This window comes from Mobula birostris, chromosome 7 (assembly GCF_030028105.1).
Source record: "Mobula birostris isolate sMobBir1 chromosome 7, sMobBir1.hap1, whole genome shotgun sequence".
Taxonomy (NCBI): Eukaryota; Metazoa; Chordata; class Chondrichthyes; order Myliobatiformes; family Myliobatidae; genus Mobula; species Mobula birostris.
The window spans coordinates 141,591,655-141,618,522 of NC_092376.1; the positions used below are offsets into that span (position 1 = coordinate 141,591,655).

The following is a 26,868-nucleotide window of genomic DNA, read 5'->3' on the forward strand; positions in this document are numbered from 1 at the left end:
AAGGGTACTCAACATTTGAACAGTTCTTACTACTTCTGGCCTGTTGTAGCAGTGCAATTTTAAGCATTTGTTTCATGAGAACTTCCCCAGTGATCAATTTAGAAATGTAGAATTTATTTCTTTGAGAAAAGAACATTTTAATGATCCACCTGATTTTCCCGCTATGCACACTTTAGTAGTAATTGTATACCAACTTGTCCCAAACCTATAGTACAAATTTAATTGGCTTCATTTTGCCTTGTAATCAGAATGCAATGAAGAATAGATTTAGGTGAAACAGGCTACTTAAATACTGGAGTGTTGGAAGTACAGATGTTCTTTTGCCCCATTCCCCTATTGTGTTGGTCTTCAAGGATGGGTTGAATAGAATAGTGAGATAGTTGGCCAAAACTATATTTAGTTGTTTGCTATGGATGAGAATTGCCAATTTTACAATTGAAATCTTAGTTATTTTTCAGTAAGCTTTTAAGCTATTCATTCTGAATGATAAATTCTGAATTTGCTGTAGTTATAGATGACCTACTTAAGATGTAGCTGAGAGTTTCCAAACTACCATTTTTGGTCCCAAACAGCATTATGATGATTTTAATTAATTTAACTACAAACTCCAGCTTTCTTCACTTGGTTGCTCCTTCTGCTTTCACACTGTTCTCCAAATACTAAAATTTGGGGGATATATTTGAAAATTCTTCAAATAAATCAATCTTAATTTATCTTCATGATATACTTCAAGTTTGTTGCATAAAATTATCTGTCCTCTTCCTTGGGTAATTCCTTGCTGGTCAGGGGTGACTTCCAATACAGTTCATGTTTTCTCAGATGTCTGAAGCATTTTTTATGGGATCCAAGCACACTGACTCAGCGGGGAGTGTGCTGCTTGATAAATTGGGTAGATTGGTTATAGTGCATCAGTATTTGCATTTGGCTGTCCCTGCTTCTGTCCTAGGGAATTGAGAACACAAAAAAAATGGTATGAGTAGACTAGCAGACCCCTCAAGTCTGCCTTGCTGTTCGAAGCGATTCTGACTGATTTATTTTGGCTATGGTCTCTCTTCTCAGTCAGTTTCTGATAGTCTTCAGATCTTTGATGTGTCAAATATTTATCTATCTAATATCTGGCTTCTATCTTGGATACAGAGGAGAAATTTCTACTCAGCTCAGCTTTAAATGACTGGTTCTTTATTTTGTATCTATGTCCCTATGCTTGTGACTCTTTGAGAAAACATCTCAACATCTGTGCTGTCAATCTCTCCTAGGATGATGGTGGAAAGTGTTCTGCAGACTGAATGCCTGTGATTAATGGTGTGTCTCAGCAGTGCTGGCCCCATTGTGTGCATTTGTGTCAATAAATGTACACATGGTTAGTAAGTTTGCAGATGAGACTAAAGTAGCTGGTATAGTGGACAATGAAGAAGATAATTAAAAATTATAGGAGGATCTTTGTAAGCTGAATATCAGATCTGAGGAATCATAAGTAGTTTAATTTGAATAAGTGTGAGGTGTTGCAATTTGGAAAGTCAGATCAAGGTAGGACTTTCACAGTGAACAACAGGCCACTGGGCAACAGAGGTCTGTGATTCCCTGGAAGTGGAGCCACAGACAGGGCGGTGAAGATGGCTTTTGGCATGCTGGCCTTCATAAGTCTGGGCATTGGTGTTGCTATAAGGATGCTGGTAAGGCCCCACATAGAGTCATGTGTTCAGCTCTGGTACTCTGCTATAGGAAAGATATTTTTAAATTAGAAAGAGTACTGAAAAGATTTACAGTGATGCTGCCAGGACTTGAGGGATTTGGACAGGCTATAGGGTAGGTTTGGATTACTTAGCACATAATTCAAGTTTATTGTCATTTATCTGTACACTTGTTTACAGCTAAATGAGACAATATTCCTCTGAACCAAGGTGCACAACACAGCACGTTTAACAGGCATACATAATGTAATATTGCCACAAATAAATTAATGAAAAATAAGTTGCCTATTTGCTACAAATGAAAAAGCTACTGGTACTTCATAGGTGATGAGAGCTGGGTGGTGGCAGGGTGTTAAGTAGTTTTACAGCCTGGGGGAAGAAGCTGTTTCCCATCCTAACAGTTCCTGTACTAATGCTACAGTAGCTCCTACCTGATGGTAGGGGGTTAAAGAGATTGTTGGACAGGTGTGAGGGATCGCTGACAATGCTAATGGCCTGTGTTCGTAGCACTCCTGATGAATATCTCTAATGGATGGAAGAGAGATCCTGATGATCCTCTCAGCAGTCCTTGTAATCCTTTGTAGGGACATGCAGAAACTAAGAGGTTTGTAGGAAATTAAGAGGTGATCTTTTGAGGGGTAAATTTTTTTTACACAAACGTTGCTGTGTGTGGAATGAGCTGCCAAGGAAGTAGTTGAGGCATGTGCAGTAACAACTTTTAAAAGACAGTTGGACAGGTACATGGATTGCCAAGGTTTAGAGGGCTTTGGTTTAAATGCTAGGGATTTGAAACTAGCTTGGATGGGCCGTCTTCGTGGGCCCGGATCACTCGGGTGGAAGGGTCTGTCTCCGTTTAGTATTCTTTTTAGGCAAGGTCACCCTTCATTCTTTTTAAACTCCAAGGAGAGTAATTAGGACCTTAAATATTAGTTGGACTGGCTAACATTTTATAATTCGTGCACTAGAATATCTAGTTCATTTTGAACCACTCTAATTTCCAGTCTCTCTCCATTTTGTTAATCCATTCTCTTGTTTTCCCTTGCCAAAGTGCACGACTTTGCACTATCTCACATTAAATTCCATTTGCCAGCTTTTCTCCCTCTCTAGTTATCTTCTTTTGTAGAATCAGAATGTCCTCAGTGCACTGTCTTCCTACATATTTTGGCAATCTAGTAAGCTTTGCATGATCTCTTCCCACAATTAATGGAAATAGTAAATTGAGGGCCAAGAGCCCATCCTTCGAATATTTCAATATACAATTCCAACCAGCCTGTAAAGGGTTCATTTATTATGTCTTTTTGTTTTCTATGTGAATCAAGGTTTTTGGCGTCTTCCAGGTTGGTGCTCTTCCATTTTGGGTGATAGTCCAGGGAATCCCATATATCAAGAATGATGTTTCAATTTATTATGAGAAGGTGACCTTCAGTATTTTCTTTCCTCCTGGATTTATTTTACTGTGCAGTTTTGAGTCTGGTGTTAGGAGTTAATAATGTGCCCATTGAAGCTGTTTGAACATGTTAAACAATCAGAATGCTGGGAGTATTGTGACCATGGTTTGCCAATCTTTGCAAGTGGTGACTATGTGTTTTAAGGTACTGATTGCAGGCTGTTGTTTTGGGAACACATAAGAGCAGAGATCATTACTACTTGGGCTGTTAGTTGGCTGATGGCTTCCTGGCATCTTAAGATATCAAAAGTGATTCATTCTTTCCAGAATCTCACTGAAGATACTGATTATCAAGTGAGCTTTAAACAACTAGAGCAGATTGGCAGAGGATCTTTAGGCATACTAGAGATACTTCCTTTTTATATAAAATCCATTCATTTGTGTGCATTAGTGGCATATGTATTATTTGGCATTGGCCCTGAGTGTGCGTATACACAAGTGTTGTTGTTTTTTCCTGTAATTCAATAATTAAGACTAGAATGCACTTGGCTCTTGAGCAGAGCTGACAATGTTTAAACTCCTCCCTGTTGGCACAATAGATTACCTTTCATTTGAAAAGATTCCTGGAATGGCACAGTCTTGCACTTGGATGTTAGGTCTGTGATGGAACTTTTGGTTAGAATTATTGAATTGCATTTATTGCTTAACAGATGTGTTTTAGAAATATACTTTGTAATCCCCTCAATGTTTTGTTGGATTGTAACGTGCTTCGCACAGTGGTTGGTGCTGCCTTGCAAGTTTTTCTTGGATTTGTCATGTAGAGAAGGTCTTGCCATTCATAATGGGGAGAAGCCACGTTGCATCTCTGATAAGAGATTTTTGGCACTAGGGAGGAAGTTTTAAAGGAGGGCCTTTCTCTGTGGCAGCATCTGAGAGTAATTATTGGGGTTGTTTCCTTTCTTGAAGCTGATAGTGATTATAATGTCTGAGATTCTCTGGCAATATTCCTCTCCAAGTGAAGGGGATGTGGTCGTGAAAATGTGCCAAAAATGCAGATGTCATGTGTTGTAGAGTTTCAAGGATTATGTCAGATTCAGAGGCTTTTGTAGATGGTGATTGAATAGGTTTTTCATTCTCTTCATGATTGGGTTCACTGGATAAATAGTGTGAGAAATGCAAGGATTTTGTGTCTAAGACAGGTGTCTGCCGATTTAGTTTTCCTGTGTTGTGGACTCTCAGAAGGCTGATCTTTATAGTGCTGAAGAATTCATGCATGGGATATTGCTGACAGTTTTGGTGGATCTCCCATGCTTTTTACATCTTTGAGTAACTTTTTATTTGCCAGACCCTGATCCTCGTTTGGTTGTAGAACTTTCTTTTGAATATGATGGTGTTTCCCTTTTAATGATACCTAGTATTTTGTGACTTAATTGCATTACATGATAATTGTGATAAAACCAGAGTGTTTTTTTTTGTATAGAAGCCAAGAATCTTTCTACAATTGCTAATTATAAAGTCCTACAGACAGGCTGTTCTGTGGATACACTGGCTCTTGGTTGGGAATCAAGCTTATGTGAGGCATTGAGTACAGCTTTCTTTATTGGCTTTTTGACTCCCCAACTTTATTTACTTGTAGTGTTTCTTTTGCTGTTAGCATTTAGGGTCCATGTTGTTAGAGAAAAGAACAGATTAAGTATATTTTTCCCATGGCAGTTTCAGCACATATCTTAGTGCAAGTTGTGTGGATGTTCCTGCAGTCACTTGGTCAATGGCATTGTTTAATTAGATGCCTGTACATACTTGAGTAAATTGTAATGAAGTCTTGCACAAGTTTCTCTGAAGCAAAGTACTGATTGTCAATCTTCACATAATTCTGAACACCCTGGATTCCCCTCCACAGATGAACTTTCAATGCTCTCACAATTAATTTTGGTAATAGTTTAAATGTGAGGGTTACTCTCCAAGAATAAATGTTTCAAATTGTTAAGTGTGAAGTTGAGTTTATTGAAAATCATCTGCAAGTTTCACAGGACTGGCAGTCTATTGTGGTACAATGATGGTGCCACTTACTGGTAAGCAGGCGTACAATCTCTTACCATTTCTGACCCTCTAACTTTGTAAATAAGGTGTGAAATGGGCATTTTTCTGTTGATCTTTGCATCATTCACAAAGTTGATCTTTGCATTATTCACAATGCTAATGAATTAATGTTGTTTAAAAAAATTGAAATTTTATTTTTAATTTGAAAAATGAAACTCATTAACTCAAAACTTAATGACTATAGCTTTATTCATGTCTTTGTTCCACCTTTTGAATGGTGTGTAAAAGAAAATTAATTGATTTACAGGTCATTATTATCTCTTACAATTGAATTATGCTGAATGAGTTCCAATCCAAACTGAATTGTAGATTACCAATTCTGGTGCTATTATTTCATAAATATTGCAATTGTGTTGCCTTCCAAATTTGTTTTAAAGACAAGTTCTTAGTAAATTTCATACTTAATTGCTTAATGACAATTTATTTTTATTTCTTCTGATAGGATTGGCATTGACATTTAAATGCTACAATTGAAATTAGTATAATTAATGCTAAATGCGCCATGGTTATTGTTGGACTCTCTTGTTGCAGCTTTACACTTGCTATTTTGTCATCAGGCTGATTTTGAGAATTATATTCTGCAAGGAATTTTTTTTGTTACTGGGCTGGAATTCATTACCAGCGGTGAGCCATTTGTACTTGCTGCTGACCAGCATAGTAAGTATAAGATGGTATATTTCAGGTTTGGTCTTAAGTTGTAAATCACAAATTAAGTGGTCTGAACAGAAAAAAAACCCTCCAGAATTTGCTGAAGACACACTTGACAATGTAGCCTTTGGCTTAGACCTATCTCAAATCTGATGGAAAGGTTTTTGACCACAAATGTTTCGCTTTCCACAGATGCTGCCGGAACTGCATATTATCTCATCCACTTTTGTTTTTTTTAAATTTGGATGTCAACACTGGCATTTGTATCATTTGCTTCTCGTTTCTCAACTTTTCTGATGTAAACATTCACACTGTAATCAAACCTTTAAACTATTTACGAAGTAAAATACTTTTGTGGAATTGAAAGCAGTAACATCAACTGTTATTTCAAAGGTATATATTACCAACTACTTAATATACATTCCTCCATTGAAATGGATGTACTTGCTGTTTATGTGCTATAGGTAAGTAGTCTGCAGGGATTTGCTGGCATCCATTGAAATGGATGTACTTGCTGTTTATGTGCTATAGGTAGGAAGTCTGCAGGGATTTGCTGGCATCCACATGAAGTCCCTTGTCGGAGTAGTGTTGGGGATTCACCAGCAGAAATCAGCCAGCAAGTTCAAGATACTTACTTTAGTTCAGGAATCTGAAACTTGGTACCATTTTCATTGAAAAAATCTTGGTAGTTTGGTGTGCAATTGATGGCATTTCCTAGTTCAACAAGATGGTGCATAGTACATTTTGTTTGCACTATACAGTTAATTCCATTCTCAGATGGAATCTGATGGAGTCTGTTGTAAGCTATCATCTGTATTTATTATGAGTAATTGCATTTGTTAGTCCTCTTGCTGACTATGTGCAGAGTTGTTAAAGCTAGCTTGTTTTTGTGTATGTATATGTTGGTTCCTTCCTTCTCAGTCCACATTCTGTACACTGTCCCCTGTACCTTTAATCCTTCCAGAGAATTGAGGGTGCATGAAACTTACAGTTGATAAAGTTGTTCATAATTCTCAGATGGGATTATTGTTAGCAAGGGCAGCTTCTGTAGCACTTGCTGAATAATGAGATACACTTGTGATGAGTTATTTTCTAGATTTTATGAAAGTATACTTACGTATACTGTAGGGAAAAGTTGGATTTAGGATTGTGATCCAGTGTGTTTGGAAGGTAGGATTGTTCATAACATGGAAAATAACTTGTAGATAGTAATACAGTTATAGGTTGGCCCGTTGCCTTTTGGATTGGTTAGAGTTTCTGTGTTTTGATGGTGTTCTCAAAGTTGCATTGTTAACATATAGTATTGCTGTTTTGAAGCAGTATGCTACTAGTTAAGGTGATGAATTTTGGATTAGTGGAAAGGATACCAATTAAGTACATTTGATGTGGAGCTCTTTGAATATTGGTAGAGCTTTGGTTATTTGGACAAGTGAAGTATATCCATCACATTGCTGCCTCAAAAATGATGAAACGACATGGGAGCTGTTGAAAAGTGAGCTGGAGTCAAAGATCACTATAATGTAGAAACAGACCCTTTGAGCAGTCTTGCCTGTGCTAAACTGCCTTGTCTCATCAATGTGCACCTGGTCCAGAGACCTCCATACCCCTCCCATCCATGTATTTATCCAAACTTTTCTTAAATGTTACGGTCAAACCCATAGCCACCACTTTTGGCAGCTTGTTTCACACTTGCACCACCCTCTGTGTAAAGAGGTTCCCCCTCAGATCTTCCCTTAAATATTTTGCCTTTCACCATAACCTATGACCTCTAAATCTAGTCTTATCTGACCTCAGCGAAAAAAAGCCTTTTTATGTTTACCCTATGTATACCCCTCAATGTACCTCTATCAAATCTCACCTCATTCTCCTACACACCAGGAAATCAAGTCCTAACCTATTCAGCATTGCTGCCACAAAAATAATGAAATGACATGGGGGCTGTTGGGAAGTGAGCTGGAGTCAAAGATCACTATAACATAAAAATTGGTCCTTTGAGCAGTCAAGTCTATGCTAAACTGCTATTTCTGCCTTGTCTCATTGACCGCACTTGGTCCTGGCAACATTCTTGTAAATTTTCTTTGAACTCTTTCAAACTTATTGATATCGTTCATGTAGGTAGGTTACCAGAACTGCACACAATACTCCAAATTTAGCCTCATCAACTTCTTGTACAACTTCTTCAAAGTATTGAGTACAGATATTGGAATGTTATGAAGGCCAGTGTGCCAAAAGCTCTCTTTTCGACCCCGTCTATCTATGATGCCACTTTCAAGGAATCATGGATCTGTATTCCCAGATCCCTTCATTCTACTGCACTCCTCAGTGCCATATTCACTGTGTATGCTGTACACTAATTTGTCCTCCCAATGTACAACACCACACACGTCTGCATTAGATTCCATCTGCCATTTTCAGCCTATTTTTCAAGCTGGTCTAGATCCTGCAAGTTTTGATAGCCTTCCTGGCTGTTCACTATATCCCAATCTTGGTGTCATCTGCAAATTTGCTGATCCAGTTTAGCACATTATCATCCAAATTGTTAATATAGCATCAATACACCCAGCACCGATCCTTGTGGCACATTGCCAGTCACAGGCCTCCAGTCAGAGAGGCAACAAACTACCACCCGTTCTCTGGCTTTTTCTGCTGAACCAGGGGTTCTCAACCTTTTTTATGCCATGGACCATTACTATTAACAGAGGGGTCCATGGGCCCCAGGACACTAAGCTGATGTTCAATCCAGTTGACGACTACATCCTGTTAAAAAGTCCATGTAAACCATGTCCACTGTCTTTCCTTCATCAACTTTCCTGCTAACCACCTCAAATCTCTGGTTAGACATGACCTGTCATGCACAATGCCATGTTAAGTATCCCTAATCAGGCCCTGTCTGTTCAAATACTTGTCCCCTTAGAATGCCGTCCAATAATTTACCCACTATTGACATCAGAGTCACCAACTTATAATTTCCCATCTTATTCTTGGGTCCTTTCTTGAACAACATTGGGTATCTTCCAGTCCTCTGGCACCTCATACATGGCCAAGGACATTTTCAATACCTGTGCCAGGGCCCCTGCAATTCTGTACGAGCCTTCAACAAGGTCTGAGGATCACCTTGTCAGACCTTGGGGATTTATCCACCCTAATTTGCCTCGACAGTAAGCACCTCTTCTTCTCTAATCTGGATACTTAACGTGACCGCACTGCTGTTTTGTCTTAGTAGTGTAGAGTCCGTGCCTGCTTCACAGGTAAATGCAGATGCAAATGATTAATTGAAGATCTCCCTATCTTTTCTGGCTCTATGCATAGATGACCACACTGATCTTTAAGAGGACCACCAATGTCCCTTGCTATCCTTTTGCTCTTAATATAGCTGTAGAAGCCCTTGGAGTTCTCTTTCACCTTGTCTCAACAAGAGAACCATTTTTATTCTTCTCCTTAGTTATCTTAAAGCTACTGGAATTATAACTAGATCCAAAGTGGTCCTTTACATACTTCTGTTGTGTGCCCTGTTTCATTCCCTATTAGGGGGATCCAGTATTGCACTCTTGATAGTTGGAACCTCTATATATTGATTAAGGAAATTTTCCTGAGCACATGTGGAAAAACTCTATCCCATCCAGTCCTTTTACAGCATGGGAGTCCCAGTCAATAGTGGAAAATTAAAGTCATCTACTTTGTTGCAACGGTTTACTATCTCTGTACAAATTTGTCATGGCTACTTGCCATAGAACATCAGGTAGCTGTATGCTTGTATCCAGATTTTATGCAGCATAAGTAGTTTAACTTAGTCTTTGGTGACCCAGGATATTGGTGGGGAGAAAGTGATTATGTGTTTGAAAATTTCAGGATGATAGTTCGGCACAAGTGGGATATTTTGCTCCCTGGCATTTGTGTGATGAGAATGTTACTTGCCACTTTTAGCCCTAAGCCTCAATTGTCTAGGTCACGCAATAAATGGGTATGGACGAGTTTGTTTTATTTGAGACACTGAATGGAACTAAAATGTAGTTCTGATTTTGGTTTAAAGAAAACAGATTCAAGCAGCTGAAGTTATTTGGACCTCTTTAGTTTGCCCAACGGTAGGCAATAGCAAACCACACAGTTGCAATTTGCTAAGAAAACCATGGTCAAACTCACAAAATGTGTCACACAACAACAGTGTCAAGAGGATCTTCAAGACAACTCTGAAGATGTTTCGCTCAGTAGGGTTGATTCTGGCCAGCAAGGGATCCCCATCTGTCATCAAGCTACTCCCTTGGAATGTAAGAACCCTATATCAAGCAGGAAGATTGGATAATGTGATAAATGACATGGAAAGACTAAAGATTAACATCATGGGAATTAGCGAAGTTCGTTGGATAGCTGCTGGATCATGTCAGAATAGAAATAAAACACTAGTTTATTCTTGTGGAATGTCCCATACTAATAGAATAGGAATTCTTATGGATGAAAACATGGCAAAAAGTATTTTAGGACGTTGGGCAATATCAGAAAGAATGCTCCTTGTTAGATTCAGAGGACAACCATTTGATTTAGCAATTATACAGGTATATGCACCAACAACAGGTGGAACAAATGAAGATATAGCTAAGTTCTATGAAGAGCTTGAACAAGCAAAGAATGGATGCAAATCTCAAGATATTGTTATTGTCATGAGAGATCTAAATGCTAAAGTAGGACAAGGTGCTGATGGAAATACCATAGGAAAATTTGGACTAGGGGAAAGAAATGAAAGAGGTGAGAAATGGGTAGAATAGTGCAAGATGAATAATCAGGTCATTATGAATACTTACTTTAAAAACCATCCAAGACACTTGTGGACCTGGAAAAGTCCAGGTGATAACACAAGAAATCAAATTGACTTTATTACTATAAACCAAAGATTTAGAAACTCAGTGACTCAATGCAAAACATATCCAGGTGTAGACTGTAATAGTGACCATAACCCAGAAGTATGTCATGTAAAAGTAAAACTTAAAAAAATAAAGAAGCAAATACCTGAACAATCCCTTGACTATTTGCAATTAATTAAAGAAGAAAGCTTAAGACAGAAATTTACAATTGAAGTAAGGAATAGATTTCAAAGTCTAGAAATAGAATCTGTTGAAGACGATAGCAATCAAGTAGAAATGAAATTAACCCCTGAAGGATGCCTTGGTAGAATCAGCAAAGTCAGTGATTCCTAAAAAAGGAAAAAAGCACAGAATAAATGGATGACAGATGAAATAAAAAATCTAATGGAAGAAAGGAGACGAAAGAAACCAAATCCTATAGAATATAAGTCTTTAGATAAAAAAGTTAAAAGCTTATGTCAAAAAGCCAATGAAGAATGGTTAAACCAGGAATGTGAGCAAATAGAAAGAATCCCTATTACTGATCTAAAAATCTAACAAGTCAAGAATATCCAACGAATCAAGAATATCAGTGGTAAAAAGCTCCTCTGTTCTTCAGGTGGATGTTTGAAAGCAAAGGACGGTACCATTATCATGGAAAAAGATGAGATTATGAACAGATGGACTGGGATATTCAGGAATTGTTTGAAGACGATCGAGGCGAAAAACCAGAAATTAAGAAAAACATTGAAGGTCCAAGTATTTTAAAATCTGAAGTTCATAATGCAATAAATAAGATGAAGAAAGGAAAGGCAGCAGGCCCTGATGAATTAGTAATAGAACAAATTATTGCCTTTGAAGATTATGGAATTGAAAAACTTACTGATTTAATCAATGACATTTATGAGGCTAGAATAATACCAGAAGAGATGAAAACCATCAGTATTTATCACTCTTCCTAAGAAAGCTGGAGCAATAGAATGTGAATTACATAGGACCATAAGTTTAATGAGTCATGTCACCAAGATACTTCTAAGAATTTTGATTACAAGAGCTAAAAGTAAGATACAAGCTGAAATAGGCAAAGAACAATGTTTTGTGAAAGACAAAGGTACAAGAAACACAACATTGATGTTAAGGATACTATCAGAACGAGCTATTCAAGTGCAAAAGGATTTGTTTGTTTTATCGACTACACAAAAGCATTTGATAAAGTGAAGCACAATAAGTTATTTGAAATATTACAGAAAACGCTAGATCTAGATTCAAAAGACCTCCGCCTAATCAGAAATCTGTATTGGGAACAAACTGCCGCTGTAAGAATAGATGGAGAAGTGAGTCATTTTACGAAAATCAAGAGAGGTGTTAGACAAGGGTGTGTGTTCCCTGATTTATTTAATGTGTACAGTGAAACAATATTACAAAAAATAAGAAACATCTTGGGAATCAAAGTTGGCCGTGAAAACATCAATAATTTCAGATATGCAGGTGACACTGTGTTAATTGCAAGTACGGAGGAAGAACTACAAAACTTAATTGATATAATTGTTGAAGAAAGTTCAAAAATAGTTCTATATATCAATTGCAAAAAGACAATGTATGGTGATATCCAAAAAGGAGGAGAATTCTATCTGCAGGCTGAGAATAAATGGGGAAGATATAAAACGGGTAAAAAATTTTGCTACTTAGGAAGCTGGGTGACATCAGATGGCAGGTGCGACTTGGACATCAAAAGAAGAATAGGGATGGCAAAAGACACCTTTACGAGAATGAAGAGTATACTGACCAATACTATACTAAGCATGGCAACCTGCCTCAGTGCTGAAATGTTACGTTTATCCAGTTATGTTATATGGCTCAGAATGTTGGACAATATCTAGTAACATGAGGAAACGAATTGTAGCAGCAGAGATGTGGTTTTTGAGGAGGATGCAAAGAATATCATGGACGAAACAAATACCTAACGAGGATGTCATGAACAGAGCAAACACAAAAAGAGAAATAATGTATGAGATCATGAAAAGGCAACGTAACTTCATTGGGCATGTGATTAGGAAAAAGGAGTTAGAATGCGCAGTAATTATGTGAAAGATTGAAGGGAAGAAAGCCAGAGGAAGACAAAGACAAATGATGATGGAGACAGCAGCCAGAGAATTGGAAATGAATACTAATGAATTGATCCACTTGACCTGAAACAGGAGTGTGTGGGCAATGGCAGTCAAAGCTTAAACTGGGCATGGCACCTGATGATGATGATGAAAATGTGAAGCTCTGTAATTGAGATGATAGGGCCCTACCAACTGCAGTGTTTTTTTTTTGTTGTGCTAGATGGGGATATTTTCCCTGTAATTCTCCAATTTCAATTTTCCTAGAGCTACTTGGTGTCACAGATTGTCATGCAGGCAGTTATACTACCCTTGCACCTGGAAATGGGCTAATATTTGAACTGTGTAAGTAATGGTGTCGCCAACTGTGGGTCATATTGGTAAGTGTTTGATGACAGCACCAGTGAAGACACCCTTCATCAATCTGCTGTTGATCTAAGATGACGCGGTCATTGTCTGTATATGGTTTTGTATTGTGAAAAAAGGTGAGTAAATTTCCATCTTGTTAGATGCCTGTGCTGTGGTGCTGAAGTAACTTGGCCAGTGTAGTTACACAGCTTGATTCCTTGAAAGCTGAATTGAATTGTCTTCTGTGAAATTGGGAATCTTGCTCTGGATGACTGTTTTGAATTCATTAGTTGTACTCCATTGGCTTAGAGAGGATGTTCATGTGGTTTGGTACCACTAATGACTTGGGGAATAGAACACTGAAGTGCTTTGGGACAATTGGATAATGAAAATGATTTTTTTCTTAATACAAGATTTCTTAATTATGGGTCGTATTTGTGCCATTATTTTCTTAAATGTCAACTGGTAAATACTCACTGAAAGGAAAACTAATATTACAGTTTTACAATTTCACTTTTATCCGAGGAAAGGACTGTTTAAAACACACTACTGGATATAGCTGAGTATCACGAAATTTATGCCATCATTAAGGATTTTTATTTTTTTTTGGGTTACAAATTCTGTAGTGACAACTAAAGCAAAGTTATGTGCAATTGATGTACATTGTAACTGCTGACAATTTCTGGAGCCTAAGGGGTGGGGATGGTGTAGTGCAATAAGGAATTTTGAGGAGTTTTAAGTGTCCCATGTTACAGGCTTTTGTGGAACCATTATATCAAAAAAAAACCTAATGTTATGGATGCCAAATTTAACCTGTTAATTCTGTGTGTTTTTGAGATTTGATCATGACATTTTGATATTTTATTTGTTTTCATTACCATTTTGTTAGTGTGTTACAATTAAAACCTTCTTTCTATTAGATTTGCTGTCTCAGAACTAAAGAGCATTGCCTAGTCAGAGATCCTGGAGATCACATGAGAGTGGTAGTTTTTTTGGAGACCAATAGTGAGTTTTATTGCTGATGGGGGAAAAACTGAACAATAATCCGTATGTGTCCAGGTTAAAAGCTGTGATAATTCCCATTGTCATCTAGTAGATTCAAATTTTAGTGTTCCCTGTCTCTTCATTTGGTTGAAATGATTTCTTGGTGGATTTATTAACAGAAAGTCTCCTTTGAGTAATATGTTGCAATGCTTTGGATCTCATTTTACCACTTCCGTCCAATGATGTCTTACACTAAATTGTTTAAAGAAAACAAAATTCTGTGTGCCTGTACAAGATGGTTGTAATTTTTTTCTGATCTCCAAGCCAGGGTGTCCTGTTCAAATGAATGGGAATAATAATCTTAAACTAGGCTTCATCAATGGAGAGGGGGAGTATTCACAGTATAATGCCCAGTAAATTGTCCACTGGACTCCATATTGTGTTTGGGGATGAACTGTAGTAATGCATACTCCATTATTCTAATGCTAATGAGTTTTAAATGCTAAAAGCTTGGAAGTTTCAGGCAGAACCACTAGATCAATCAAAGTTCACCCCTGATGCAAGGTTTCGACTGGAAACACCAGCAAAGCCTGTGTTCTCTCATCCACAGCTTCCAATTGATGCTGTTTGACCTGCTGGACTCTGCTAGCACATTGTTCAAGTTTCAAACCAAGGCTTACTTAGCCGGGTTTAGTACTATCATAATTGTGATTAAGTTGCACGTTTGTGTTAGAAGATAGAGGAACAGGCGCAGGAACAGGCCTGTCAGCCCACGGTGTTGAGCCAATCTAATTCAATTAGTAATCAAATGCCAAACAAAACTAATCCCTTCCGTCTACGCAATTCAAAAATATGTGCATACAATATATATTACACGTATAAAAGTAACTTCTGTCCCCAAACCACATGCCATCCACACGACAAACTCCAATAATCGTGAATGCTTGAGATGTGGGTGCCAGATTAGATGATTTTCTGGCTTATCAGAGAATACTCCTATTAATGTCCCAACACATGATTAGTTCATCCTTTTTTTCCAGATAACATTATTTTCTAGTAAATCAGTTAATGAGGACCAAAGCTCTGGTGAGTTTTGAGGTAGACCAACCAAAGTCACCTGGTGAGCCAGATGCTGAACCATGGGATTTCTGAATTGTCAGATAATGGATTATTGAAGTTTTACTGCAATATATTTGGATTAATATGGCTCCGTTATTGAAGTTCAATATCATATTGGACACGAATCACAATCTTTTTCCTGAGTAATTACATTATCCACTACATCACCTGTGAGATATTTTTGCTGCAATTCAGTTTTTTTCATTCTCCAACCACATGGATAAGGATAGCAGGTACATGTTGATGCCAACCTTACAAGTCCCATATTATCACAGATTTTAAGTATTTCACTGTTCCTTTGCTGTTACTAAAGGTATGTTCTTTTATTCTGAGGCTGCGCCCTCTGGTCCTAGGCTTTCCCACTACAGGAAACATCCACTCTATTTAGACCTTTCAATATTTGATAGGTTTCAACGAAATCTATTCCCCCCCCCCGCCGCCCCCCAATTCTTCGAAACTCCAGTACAGGAGCCATCAGATATTTCTCCTGCTAACCCCTTTCATTCCTGGGACCTCTTAAGCAAAGCCTCAACATCTGTCATCAGCTCGGGTTCATGAAACCTGCTTGCTTTGCTTGTTACCTTAACAGGAACATGCAAATCCTAAATGCTTGACATCACACTTTCTTTAGGAGGTATTTTTCTTGAGGTTGTATACTAACCAGTCTGCATGTCTCAGATTAAGATTTACTTTGACAAATCTGGAGTTAAGGTCACGGTAAAGGTTAATATTGTTGTGAATTAAAAGTCACTATTATATTGCCTGAGGTGTAAAGGCTTTAGAGAGGTGCCTTATTTCTGGAGTTATTTTAGTAATGTGGATATTGAAGAATCTGTGTTTATGAAGGCACCTGACAGATGTATTTAAAGTCTTGCAGTAGGTAGATAGCCAGTTTATGAGAAACAGTTTCTGTGGGCTTAATATTAAAGACACGAGCTGAAGCTGAAAGTGGCATGAAGAGTGAGTTGTAAGGATCTGGAATGCACTTGGGTTAATGCAGGCATATGATACAATTGTGTTTGAAAGGACTTTGGATAATTGTGCAGTTTTCAGGGCCATGTGTTGAAGCTAGGGGGTGGAATGAGTCGTATTCCTCTTTTGTAAACACATACAGACTTGATGGGTCAGATTTTCTTCTTATTGTATCCATTCTTTGATTGTTCAGTTTAATCCCTTAACAAAATCTAGCGAATTTTTTTTCTGGTGTGTGTCTTGAAGTGTTTGTGCAACTTGAAAATAAAATTCTGCGTTGCATTTTTCAGTTTTACTTAATTTTTGTCAAACTCGTAATGTGTATATTTGTTTGAAATTGATGGTTTAGGACTGTTATTTTGGGACTTGGCCATTATCTGTGATAGAAATATCTAATTTCTCATTGTGATAATCTCAATCTCAATATATTTAAATAGAGAAGTGATTGGAAAAAATGTTATTTTTATTCTAAAAACATTTAGTCTTAAAAACTATTGTTTCTTCAAAAACAACCAAAAAGTAAATTCTATTGTTTTAATTGAAAATGTAAAGTTATTTTGTGTTGTAGCATTTTCTTTAAGTTGCATGTTTAGTATGAAACTTGCTATGAATGTTTAACTATTTGGTAGACTAACCTTGTGTGTGCATGTACTGCATTTAATGTATGGCTGTTGTGTTTGTGTCTTTGTTTATTCGCCTGCAACACTCCTACTAACTGAACGAAAACAAAAGGAATTGGTAAATTATCCACTGCTGATGGTAAAGCCTTCGCAGATCCCGAAGTACTCCGAAGACTGACTTCTTCTGTTAGCTGTGCGTTGGATGAAGCTGCTGCTGCCTTGACCCGGATGAGAGCAGAGAATACTCTAAATGCAGGACAAGCAGACAAGTACGTGCCTTTTTAATTTTGTGGGAAATGGATGGAGGTGGAAGGAAAATTTATTGAACAAAGTAATATTAAAATGCAAAATTAGAGTTTCATAAAACTGATTTTACTGCTTGGGAGTCTGGATTCCTGTTCCTTTTTTTAAAGCAGGCATTGACTGATTCCTTCTAGCAGTTTGTGTTAACAGAAGAAAATAACTTCCAGTTTTACTATGTTAGTATTTTCTATGACATGGGATTTTCTATTACACCTTTTTTGATGTGCTCTCCATGTGCTTTTTATTCGATTCTTCAATTTTGTGAAGTAGCATAGCTTGTAGAACCTCTGACCGATTTTTACAAAGCACATTTCAATCGATGTGTATATAGAGTTAAGTTTACATGTGTGTTAAGCTTTATGCTACCCACATATCCAAAAAAAATTGATTATTTTAAAAACAATTGTATTGTTAACTTGGACAGTAGTGCTGAATCATTAAAAAACCATTAGCATATTGTAATCTTCATAAATTCTTTCTCATTTTAAACCAACTTTTGAAGGATCAATAAATTTGAATTTAAATTTATGAAACATGCTTGGCCATTCCAGCCATTTGGCAGCATGTTAGTGTTGCAGTTAGCATAATACTATTACAGTAACCATGGTTCAATTCCACCACTGGCTGGAAGGAGTTTGTACTTCCTCCCTGTGACTGTTGTTTCCTCTGAGTACTCCCATATTCCAAAGAGATGTGGGTTAGCAGGTTCATTGGCCAAGTGGGTGTAATTGTGATGCACCAGCTCATTGAACAGTTACTGTGCAGCATCTCAGAATAAAAAAAATTCCAACTTTTCCTTTTGCTTTATTCCTTAATCTGTGTTCTGCTTATTTTTAAATCAAAATTTTATTCCTGTATAACCTTTTTCTACAGTTTCTTTTCCAACTGCAATACCTAGCTTTTAAATAACTTTCACAACTAATTCTTTGATTAGTTATTGACAAATTATTGAACTTGGGTTAAAAATGGAAAGGTCCACTTTATAATACACATTTTTTGTGTACGTGTGTTATTGAATTGATTGGTAACAGTATGGGCATGAGCTCATTTTGCTATTGGGGGGTTGTACGTTTTAGAAGGACATTGCCGAGCAGGAGGTGGATTGACCCTGTGCCTGGCTTTTAAAGGCTAAGTGACATTTTTAAATATATCAATTTTCGATAAAATTACAGCAAATGATTGAATCGTGCAGAAAAGAATGGAGTTCAGATATTATTCGTGTGTGTACATAGGTTTCCCTACATGGCAAAGATCCTTTTCTAGAAATATGGCTCAATCTTTTGTGTATAATCTTGGGAGCAAATAATACAGCAGAATATAATTTATTCACTATTAATTAGAGTTCGTAAGGGTTAAGGGGTTGAATTCGAGTTGTTTTTAAAATGCATGTCGAAGTTATCATTGATACCACATGCATTAAAAGTGTACTTTGCAGAGCTGCTCTTGATCCTTTGCCCTATTCCTAACTGTCTCCATGCTACTTTTCGAGTGAACTGTCATGATGCACAAGCTAGAAAGCAAAGACCCCTGAGATATTTTTGTTAAAGGAATCCTTTCCATGAATGAGATGAATATCATCGTTATCCTTTAGTCTTCACCTTGTAAATTATACCTTATAGGATCAATTTAGTATTATTGTGTACCATTTCCCTGATCTAGATCTTGACCCTTGTGTGTGTTTTTTTTAATGTTACTGTTGATGTGCTTTTGCAAGTGATTGGGCTGCTGTGTAGTCTAGGCTATAACCTGCCTCAGATCATTGTTCAATGTGTTTGACATGCTATAGAATAAATAAACACCATTTTGTGATCTCATCCATACTCTCTGACTGGCTTTGTTGCTTTTCTGTTTGCACTCAACATTTTTAAACTGGTAAATTTTCTAATGAAATTCTTTCCTAAAGTTAAGATTTGAATATACAATAAATCTTCTGGGATCTACATTTTCAAAAATGAAATTTCATATGAATGTATTGCATCAAATTATTTGGACTTTAAACGCATCTATTGGAAATAAGAAGTAAATTGATATGCTATGTACAGCTTCAATAAAATCTGATTTTCTGTAAAATAATTTTTTTTTGTTAGCCGAAGCCTGGCAGAAGCATGCTCAGATGGAGATGTAAACGCAGTCCGAAAACTACTTGATGAAGGTCGAAGTGTAAATGAGCATACAGAAGAGGGTGAGAGTTTGCTGTGTTTGGCATGCTCAGCTGGTTACTATGAACTTGCACAAGTAAGTATTAACAGCACATTTGAATGAAAGTGAATATACTTCAACATCCAGAATTTTGTGTCACTCTGCTGTTCACTTTTTTTTTGGGATTTCTACCTTTTATGTATTTCTCTCTGATATTGAGTTGATAAGTAACAAAAACGAATTATATAGCCACAATTATGCAAAAGTCATTTGAAATATCAACAAAATTGCAGTTAGCTTACATAGTTTTTGTTTTTCTGCTAATTAACATCTAAACCTATAATGATGCAGTCATAGCAAAAACACTGTTTTTAAAATAGTTAGAATATTTAGAATGACATCTAATGCTGAAAAGATGCTTGTCTTGCACCACCAATATTCAAAAGCAACACTTGATTATGTTGTTGATTTGTCTTTATGGAGATACCTACTTGATTTGTGACCCGATCTGTTTGCATATCCTAATTCTATCAACTGTAAAACCTCTAGTTTGATACTTTCAGATACAGTGGCATGCAGAAGTTTGGGCACCCCTGGTCAAAATTTCTGTTATTGTGAATAGCTAAGCGAGTAAAAGATGAACTGATTTCCAAAAGGCATAAAGTTAAAGATGACACATTTCTTTAATATTTTAAGCTTGAAAACTTTTTATTTCCATCTTTTACAGTTTCAAAATAACAAAAAAGGAAAAGGGCCCGAAGCAAAAGTTTGGGCACCCTGCATGGTCAGTACTTAGTAGCATCCCCTTTGGCAAGTATCACAGCTTGTAAACGAAAGTTCTATTTTAACTTCATCAGTCAACAGGACTTGTTTCCAAAATGCATCAGGCTTGTTTAGATGTTCCTTTGTACCTTTTGAATAGAACATTTTGGCCGCAATGAGCAAAGGTATGTTTGGAGAAAAAAGGTGCAGAATTTCATGAAAAGAACCCCTCTCCACACGGGGGTGGATTGATCATACTTTGGGCTTGTGTTGCAGCCAGTGGCACGGGGAACATTCTCTGGTAGAGGGAAGAATTAATTCAATTAAATGCCAGCAAATTCTGGAAGGAAACATCACACCGTCTGTAAAAAAAAAAAAGCCGAAGATGAAAAGAGGATGGCTTCTACAACAGGATAATGATCCTAAACACACCACAAAATCCACAATGGACTACCTCAAGAGGCGCAAGCTGAAGGTTTTGCCATGGCCCTCACAGTCCCCTGACCTAAACATCATCGAGAATCTGTGGATAGACCTCAAAAGAGCAGTGCATGCAAGACGGCCCAAGAATCTCACAGAACTAGAAGCCTTTTGCAAGGAAGAATGGGCGAAAATCTCCCAAACAAGAATTGAAAGACTCTTAGCTGGCTACAGAAAGTGTTTACAAGCAGTGATACTTGTCAAAGGGGGTGTTACTAAGTACTGCCATGCAGGGTGCCCAAACTTTTGCTTCGGGCCCTTTTCCTTTTTTTTTAATTTTGAAACGGTAAAAGATGGAAATAAAGAAGTTTTCTTAAAATATTAAAGAAATGTGTCATCTTTAACTTTATGCCTTTTGGAAATCAGTTCATCTTTTTCTCGCTTAGCTAGTCACAATAACCAGAAATTTTGACCAGGGGTGCCCAAACTTTTGCATGCCACTGTATCTAAAAATATCTCTCGCATGGGATGGGTGCTGTTCTAAAATGAGAAGCTGTTCCAAAAGCAAATGTGTGCTTAGCCAAAGATGTGCTTTGTGAACATCCTGTAAGATCGGTGATGCATGAATTTGCGTTGGGGTTAGTTTTTAGTTAACTTTGATTAATCCAGATAATCCGAATCATCATTTATTTTTAGTTAATGGCTTTGTGGTCACTTGTACTTCTGAAATATATCTTGATGACAGATGAAGTGTGTTTTCTCTAGATTTGTGAAAGATTGTATTATACTAATGAAAGATATGGGTTAGATAATTAAGAGGTTTATGCCTGGGTAGAAAATATTGGTGGAAAAGATTTAAAAAAACGAGCTGTTCCAGTATGTGATGACCTGCTGAAGTGTTTGGTGAACCAAGCTCAACATGACAATGACTGCTGGAGTACTAATACAGTTCAGGTGGTAGATGAAGACTAAAATGTTTGTGGATAAGAAATGGTTGCCCTGAACAGGAGGTAAAAGCATATTTTGGTGAGCAGTTTGTAAAAGTGCTGGATGACTAATTAACAGGTGGCAGAGTGCTATAGCTAATAGTGCTGATGCCTCAGTGTCAGAGATGTGGGTTCAATCTTGACCTTGGATGCCAAATGTGTGGAGTTTGCATGTTCTTTCTCTGATGGTGTGGGATTCCTCTGGTTTCTTTTCATTATCTCAGTCATGCAGTTTGGTAGTCTAAATTGACCACTGTAAATTGCCTCTAATCTGTAACTGAGTGGTGCAACCTTAATGAGAATATAGGGAGAATTAAAGAAAGGATTAATGCAGGATTAGTATAAATGAGTGACATGGATTTGGTTAGCCATAGGGCAGGTTTGTTTGTATCTTTCTGAGACTGATTCTGAGGAATTAAAAAGCTGATTTTTAGTAGTGTGATTAGGCCCAGGAAAAGTTAGCTACAAAACATTATAAACCTTACTTCCATTCACTTAGCAAGATTTAACTCCTGGATGAAAAAGCACATGGAAAATTGTTTTATTAAGAGGTAGAATTACATTGCTTCTCCCAAAGAGTTAAAATTGAACCTGTAACATAGTACATCATCTCTATTTGATATATTATGACAAATAATAATTTGATATGATCTTGTGAACTATAATCATATTTAATTTGGAACATTGGCAAGGAACTTGATCAGATTTTAAGATAATATGAGTAACGGACAACAAAAAAATTTGATAGCTGGAATCCAGAATTTGAAGATTGATCTACCTGTCATTTTAAGACATTACAGCAGCAGATGCCATCTCATTGGCTCTTCACTCAATCCTGGACAACGAAAATGCATACATCAGGATGATCTTTATTGACAAAAGCTCAGCATTCAATGCCATCATCCCTTCAAAACTAATCAATAGCTCCAAGACCTTGGCCTCAGTACCTTCTTGTGCAGTTGGATCCTCAATTTCCTCACTTGTAGACCCCCAGTCACTTTGGAATAGCAACGACAGCTCCATAATCTCCATCAGAAAAAGGTGTACCACAAAGCTGTGTACTTAGCCCCCTGCTATACTCGCTTTATATTTATGATTGTGCAGCTAAGCTCAGCTCTAATGCCATTTTCAAGTTTGCTGACAACACCACTGTCATAGGCCAAATCAAAGGCGCTGATGAATAAGCAAATAGGAGATTGAAAATCTGGCTGAGTCGTGCCATAACAATCTCTTAAAGTTGGCAAGACCAAGGGCACAGGAGTACATTCAGCCAGAGATTCATTCCACCGAGATGCAACACAGAGCGTCATAGGAAGTCATTCCTGCCTGTGGCCATCAAACTTTACAACTCCTCCCTTGGAGGGTCAGACACTCTGAGCCAATAGGCTGGTCCTGCATATATTTCATAATTTACTGGCATAATTTACATATTACTATTTAACTATTTATGGTTTTATTACTATATTATTTATGGTGCAACTGTAACGAAAACCAATTTTCCCTGAGATCAATAAAGTATGACTATGAGCTGATTATTGACTTCAGGAGAAGGAAATCAGAGCTCCATGAACCAGTCCTCGTCGGAGGATCAGAGATGGAGAAGGTCTGCAACTTTAAGTTCCTGTGTGCTATTATTTCAGAGGACTGTCCTGGGCACAAGTGCAATTACAAAGAAAGCCTCTACTTTCTCGAGTCATGCCGAGTCTTTGCAAATGTCTAAAACTTTGATAAAATTCTATCATGAACAGTGGAGAGTATATTGATTGGCTGCGTCACAACCTGGAATGGAAACACCAATGCCCATGAATGGAAAATCCTCCAAAAAGTAGTGGATACAGCCTAGTACATCATGGGTAAAGCACTCCTCACCAACGAGCACATCCACGTGAAATGTAGTCGCAGCAAAGCAACATCTGTTATCAGGGGCCCCCTCCACCCAGGACATGCTTTCTTCTTGCTGCTGCCATCAGGAAGGTGATACAGGAGCCTTAGGACTCACACCACAGTTATTACCTCTCAGTCATCAGACTCCAACCAAAGGCGATAACTTCACTCAACCTCACTTGCCCCATCATTGAAATGTTCCCACGACCTATGGACTCAATATCAAGGACTCGTTGTCTCATGTTCTCAATATTTATTGCTTATTTATTTGTTTTTTTATTATTTCTTTTTGTACTTACAGTTTGTTTTCTTTTGCATACTAGTTGAACACCCATTGATTCTGTTATGGTTATTATGCTATTATGGATTTATTGTGTATGCCTGCAAGAAAATGAATCACAGGGTTGTATATGGTAATAAATTTACTTTGGACTTGTAGGAAAGACATCAAGTTGGAAACTCTTCTATAAATGGTAATTACCTTGGGTCAGTTACTTTTAATCCAAGAGATTTTTGTGAGATTTTTGAGATTTTTATATGAAGGGATTGTAGTTAAGTGAGTAGGTCACACATTGGCTGTGATGGGTAAAGGTTGTATATGCCCTATGAATTACAGTTCCAAACTGAAACTTGTACTTGGTTTACCTTTTTGATTCCTATTAATTTAATAACTTGATTATTTAGGTTCTACTAGCTGTGCATGCTAATGTTGAAGATCGGGGCATCAAAGGAGATATAACCCCATTGATGGCAGCTGCCAGTGGAGGCTATGTAGATATAGTAAAATTGCTGTTGGCCCATGACGCTGATGTAAATGCTCAGTCTTCAACAGGTAGGTAGAAATGGTAGTTGGCAATCTAACTTGACTTTCTTTGTAAAGATTTCTTATCTCAGTTAACATTTCTACATTCTTCAGGAAACACAGCACTCACATATGCCTGTGCAGGAGGGTTTGTTGATGTTGTAAAAGTACTTCTGAAAGCAGGAGCCAATATTGAGGATCACAATGAAAATGGTCATACACCTCTGATGGAAGCAGCAAGTGCTGGCCATGTTGAAGTTGCTCGGGTGCTTTTAGAATATGGCGCTGGAATCAATACTCATTCAAATGAGTTCAAGGAAAGTGCACTTACACTGGCATGTTACAAAGGTATGATCATTAATCTTTAATAGTAATCATGATGTGACAAGAAGATATGCACTTCAAAGCTCGCTTTGACTATAATCCAAGTCTTCATCTCAAGGTAGAAACATTGAATCTACTTGTAGAACAAAGTAAATTAAGTTATTTACTACCATGTAAGAAATCAGAAAAGACCTCTGCTAGCAAGAAATTGTCAGCGAATTTAGCATTGATGCAGAATTTTTATTATAAAATAAGCAAAAAGCTGCCCTTGTGTAGCTAGTCAGAGTATCCAAATTAAAGGCTTGTGCAGTTGTATACTATCTGAGCTGTGTCTTAATACCACTATCAACTTTTTAGCAACCCTTGCATCAATTTTTATGCCATGTTTGAAATAATTCAGACAAAGCATCATGCCCTATGCCCTTTCCCTCATCTCCCCTTCATCCTCAAAGTTGAAGCAAGGGAAAGCTAAAAGAACATTCACCAAGAAATTTCATATACAGTGTTTATTCTGGAATGTTGAGCGTGCAGTATATGAATCAACTATTTTCTATGACAAAAATTTGAGGACTTTATTTAGTCTGAATAAACTTTCAACCATTCACATGAAAGCTATTTTTAATTTAAATTATTCATTGTGTCATTTCTAACTACCCTATGTTTCATACAGGTCATTTGGAAATGGTGCGGTTTCTTCTTGATGCTGGTGCTGATCAGGAACACAAAACTGATGAGATGCATACAGCTTTAATGGAGGCATGTATGGTAAGTGTTTTTATTAATTATTTCCCCACCTCTTAAAATTCTTTTGGGTCTCACTCAATATATTAAAATTTGTTTACAGTTTTTGCGTTAATGTTAATTTTACTGAACATTGTTTATCTAGTCCAATTCATTTTGAAATACAGACTGGCGCCATCTGATGGAAAGTAATGCCAGTAAGTTTGTTTTAAAAGTAGATCAAAACACTGCATTAAGGAATTTATGAAAATTCAACTCCTTTGTCAAGTAATTTGCTTTTCTTTTGCCTCTTCATGATTGCATAACTCGAGCACCAATTTTCATGCATTTAGTCGGTTGTTTGTATTCCACAATATAAACAGTCTTCATTTATTAATGAATGTTAATTACATACACTTATAATTTTTATGTGAAGTAAATTGCTGGGTGCTTGAAATCTTAAATATCATGAAATGCTGAAGGAATTTGGGCAGTGTGGCTGAAGAAAAGAACAAATTCTTTGAAGACTGTGCTGTGGATAAAGGAGAACTGATTTTAGATTTTCAAACGTTTAATGAGGTTTTCCATTAGTGGTTATGACAAAATATAAAAACTCATGGAAGGGTAATGTATTGATGTGGATAGATTGGCTTGCTTATAATAGGCCATATGGTTGACAAAACGTAACAACTAATATACTGTATGGATTGGTGCCAGGCCCTCAACTTTTTACAATTTGGGTAAAGATTTTGGAAGAGGGCACTGAGTGATTACTAATGGTGCAAAGGTGGGTAGTAAAGTAAGTTATGAGGTTGACTTCAAAAAATGTAAAGAAGACATAAGGAAGCGATGGATAAGTTGAGTTAGCAAAGATCTGGCAAATGGAATGCAATCTGGGTAAATGTGAAATTGTTCATTTTGGCAGGAATTTTTTTTAAAACAGTATTGAAAATTGTGAGAAGTAGAGGGGTAAGGGTGATCTAGTTCATGATATGGTAAAGACCTGTGTACATTCAGTGATAGGAACATCAAGTGATGTTATTGTTCATTGCTAGGGTAATCACGAACATAGTTGATTAGGCTTCAGTTGGATAAGACCATATTTGGCATATCTCGTCCATTGGCTTGAGCAACTAAGTGGATCACTTTCACTTCTAATTGAGTCATTGGTATGGGATGGATCTGAACACTTAACAATTCCTTTCTCAATACAGCATTATTTGCTGAACGTTTCCAGGAGTTTATTATGATTGATTTTTATATATTTGAAATTGCATTTGATCTATGAATATTGCAATGGATTGTGCTGGATATTAATGTATGACGATTAACTTTACCAAATAGGACGGCCATGTTGAAGTAGCTCGGCTCCTTTTGGATAGTGGTGCTCAAGTAAACATGCCAGCTGATTCTTTTGAGTCGCCATTGACTCTTGCTGCTTGTGGTGGTCATGTGGAGCTAGCGGCTTTGCTCATAGAAAGAGGAGCCAACCTTGAAGAAGTAAATGATGAAGGATATACACCATTAATGGAGGCATCACGAGAAGGTCATGAGGAAATGGTAGCTTTGCTGCTCGCTCAGGGTATGAAATATCTCTTGCATTCAGAAATGACACACATCGACAGACTGCATAATGAAATAATTGACTAATTAATGACTGAACATTCCATATACGTTTAATTTTGATTCAAATCCACCATTTCATTTTTTCTTTTGGGT

General features: G+C 37.2%; 1 protein-coding gene across 8 annotated transcripts in view; it reads left to right on the forward strand.

The window, feature by feature from the left end:
• Nucleotides 1–26,868, forward strand: part of ankhd1 (ankyrin repeat and KH domain containing 1) — a 149,363-nt gene that overhangs the window by 55,363 nt on the left and 67,132 nt on the right. For all 8 annotated transcript variants that reach the window (XM_072263815.1, XM_072263817.1, XM_072263814.1 and 5 more), the window contains 6 exons: nucleotides 16,922–17,078; nucleotides 19,200–19,347; nucleotides 23,988–24,135; nucleotides 24,220–24,453; nucleotides 25,100–25,194; nucleotides 26,494–26,731. In XM_072263815.1, coding sequence (XP_072119916.1) covers nucleotides 16,922–17,078; nucleotides 19,200–19,347; nucleotides 23,988–24,135; nucleotides 24,220–24,453; nucleotides 25,100–25,194; nucleotides 26,494–26,731 — 1,020 coding nt within the window. The remainder of the gene's footprint in view (nucleotides 1–16,921; nucleotides 17,079–19,199; nucleotides 19,348–23,987; nucleotides 24,136–24,219; nucleotides 24,454–25,099; nucleotides 25,195–26,493; nucleotides 26,732–26,868) is intronic.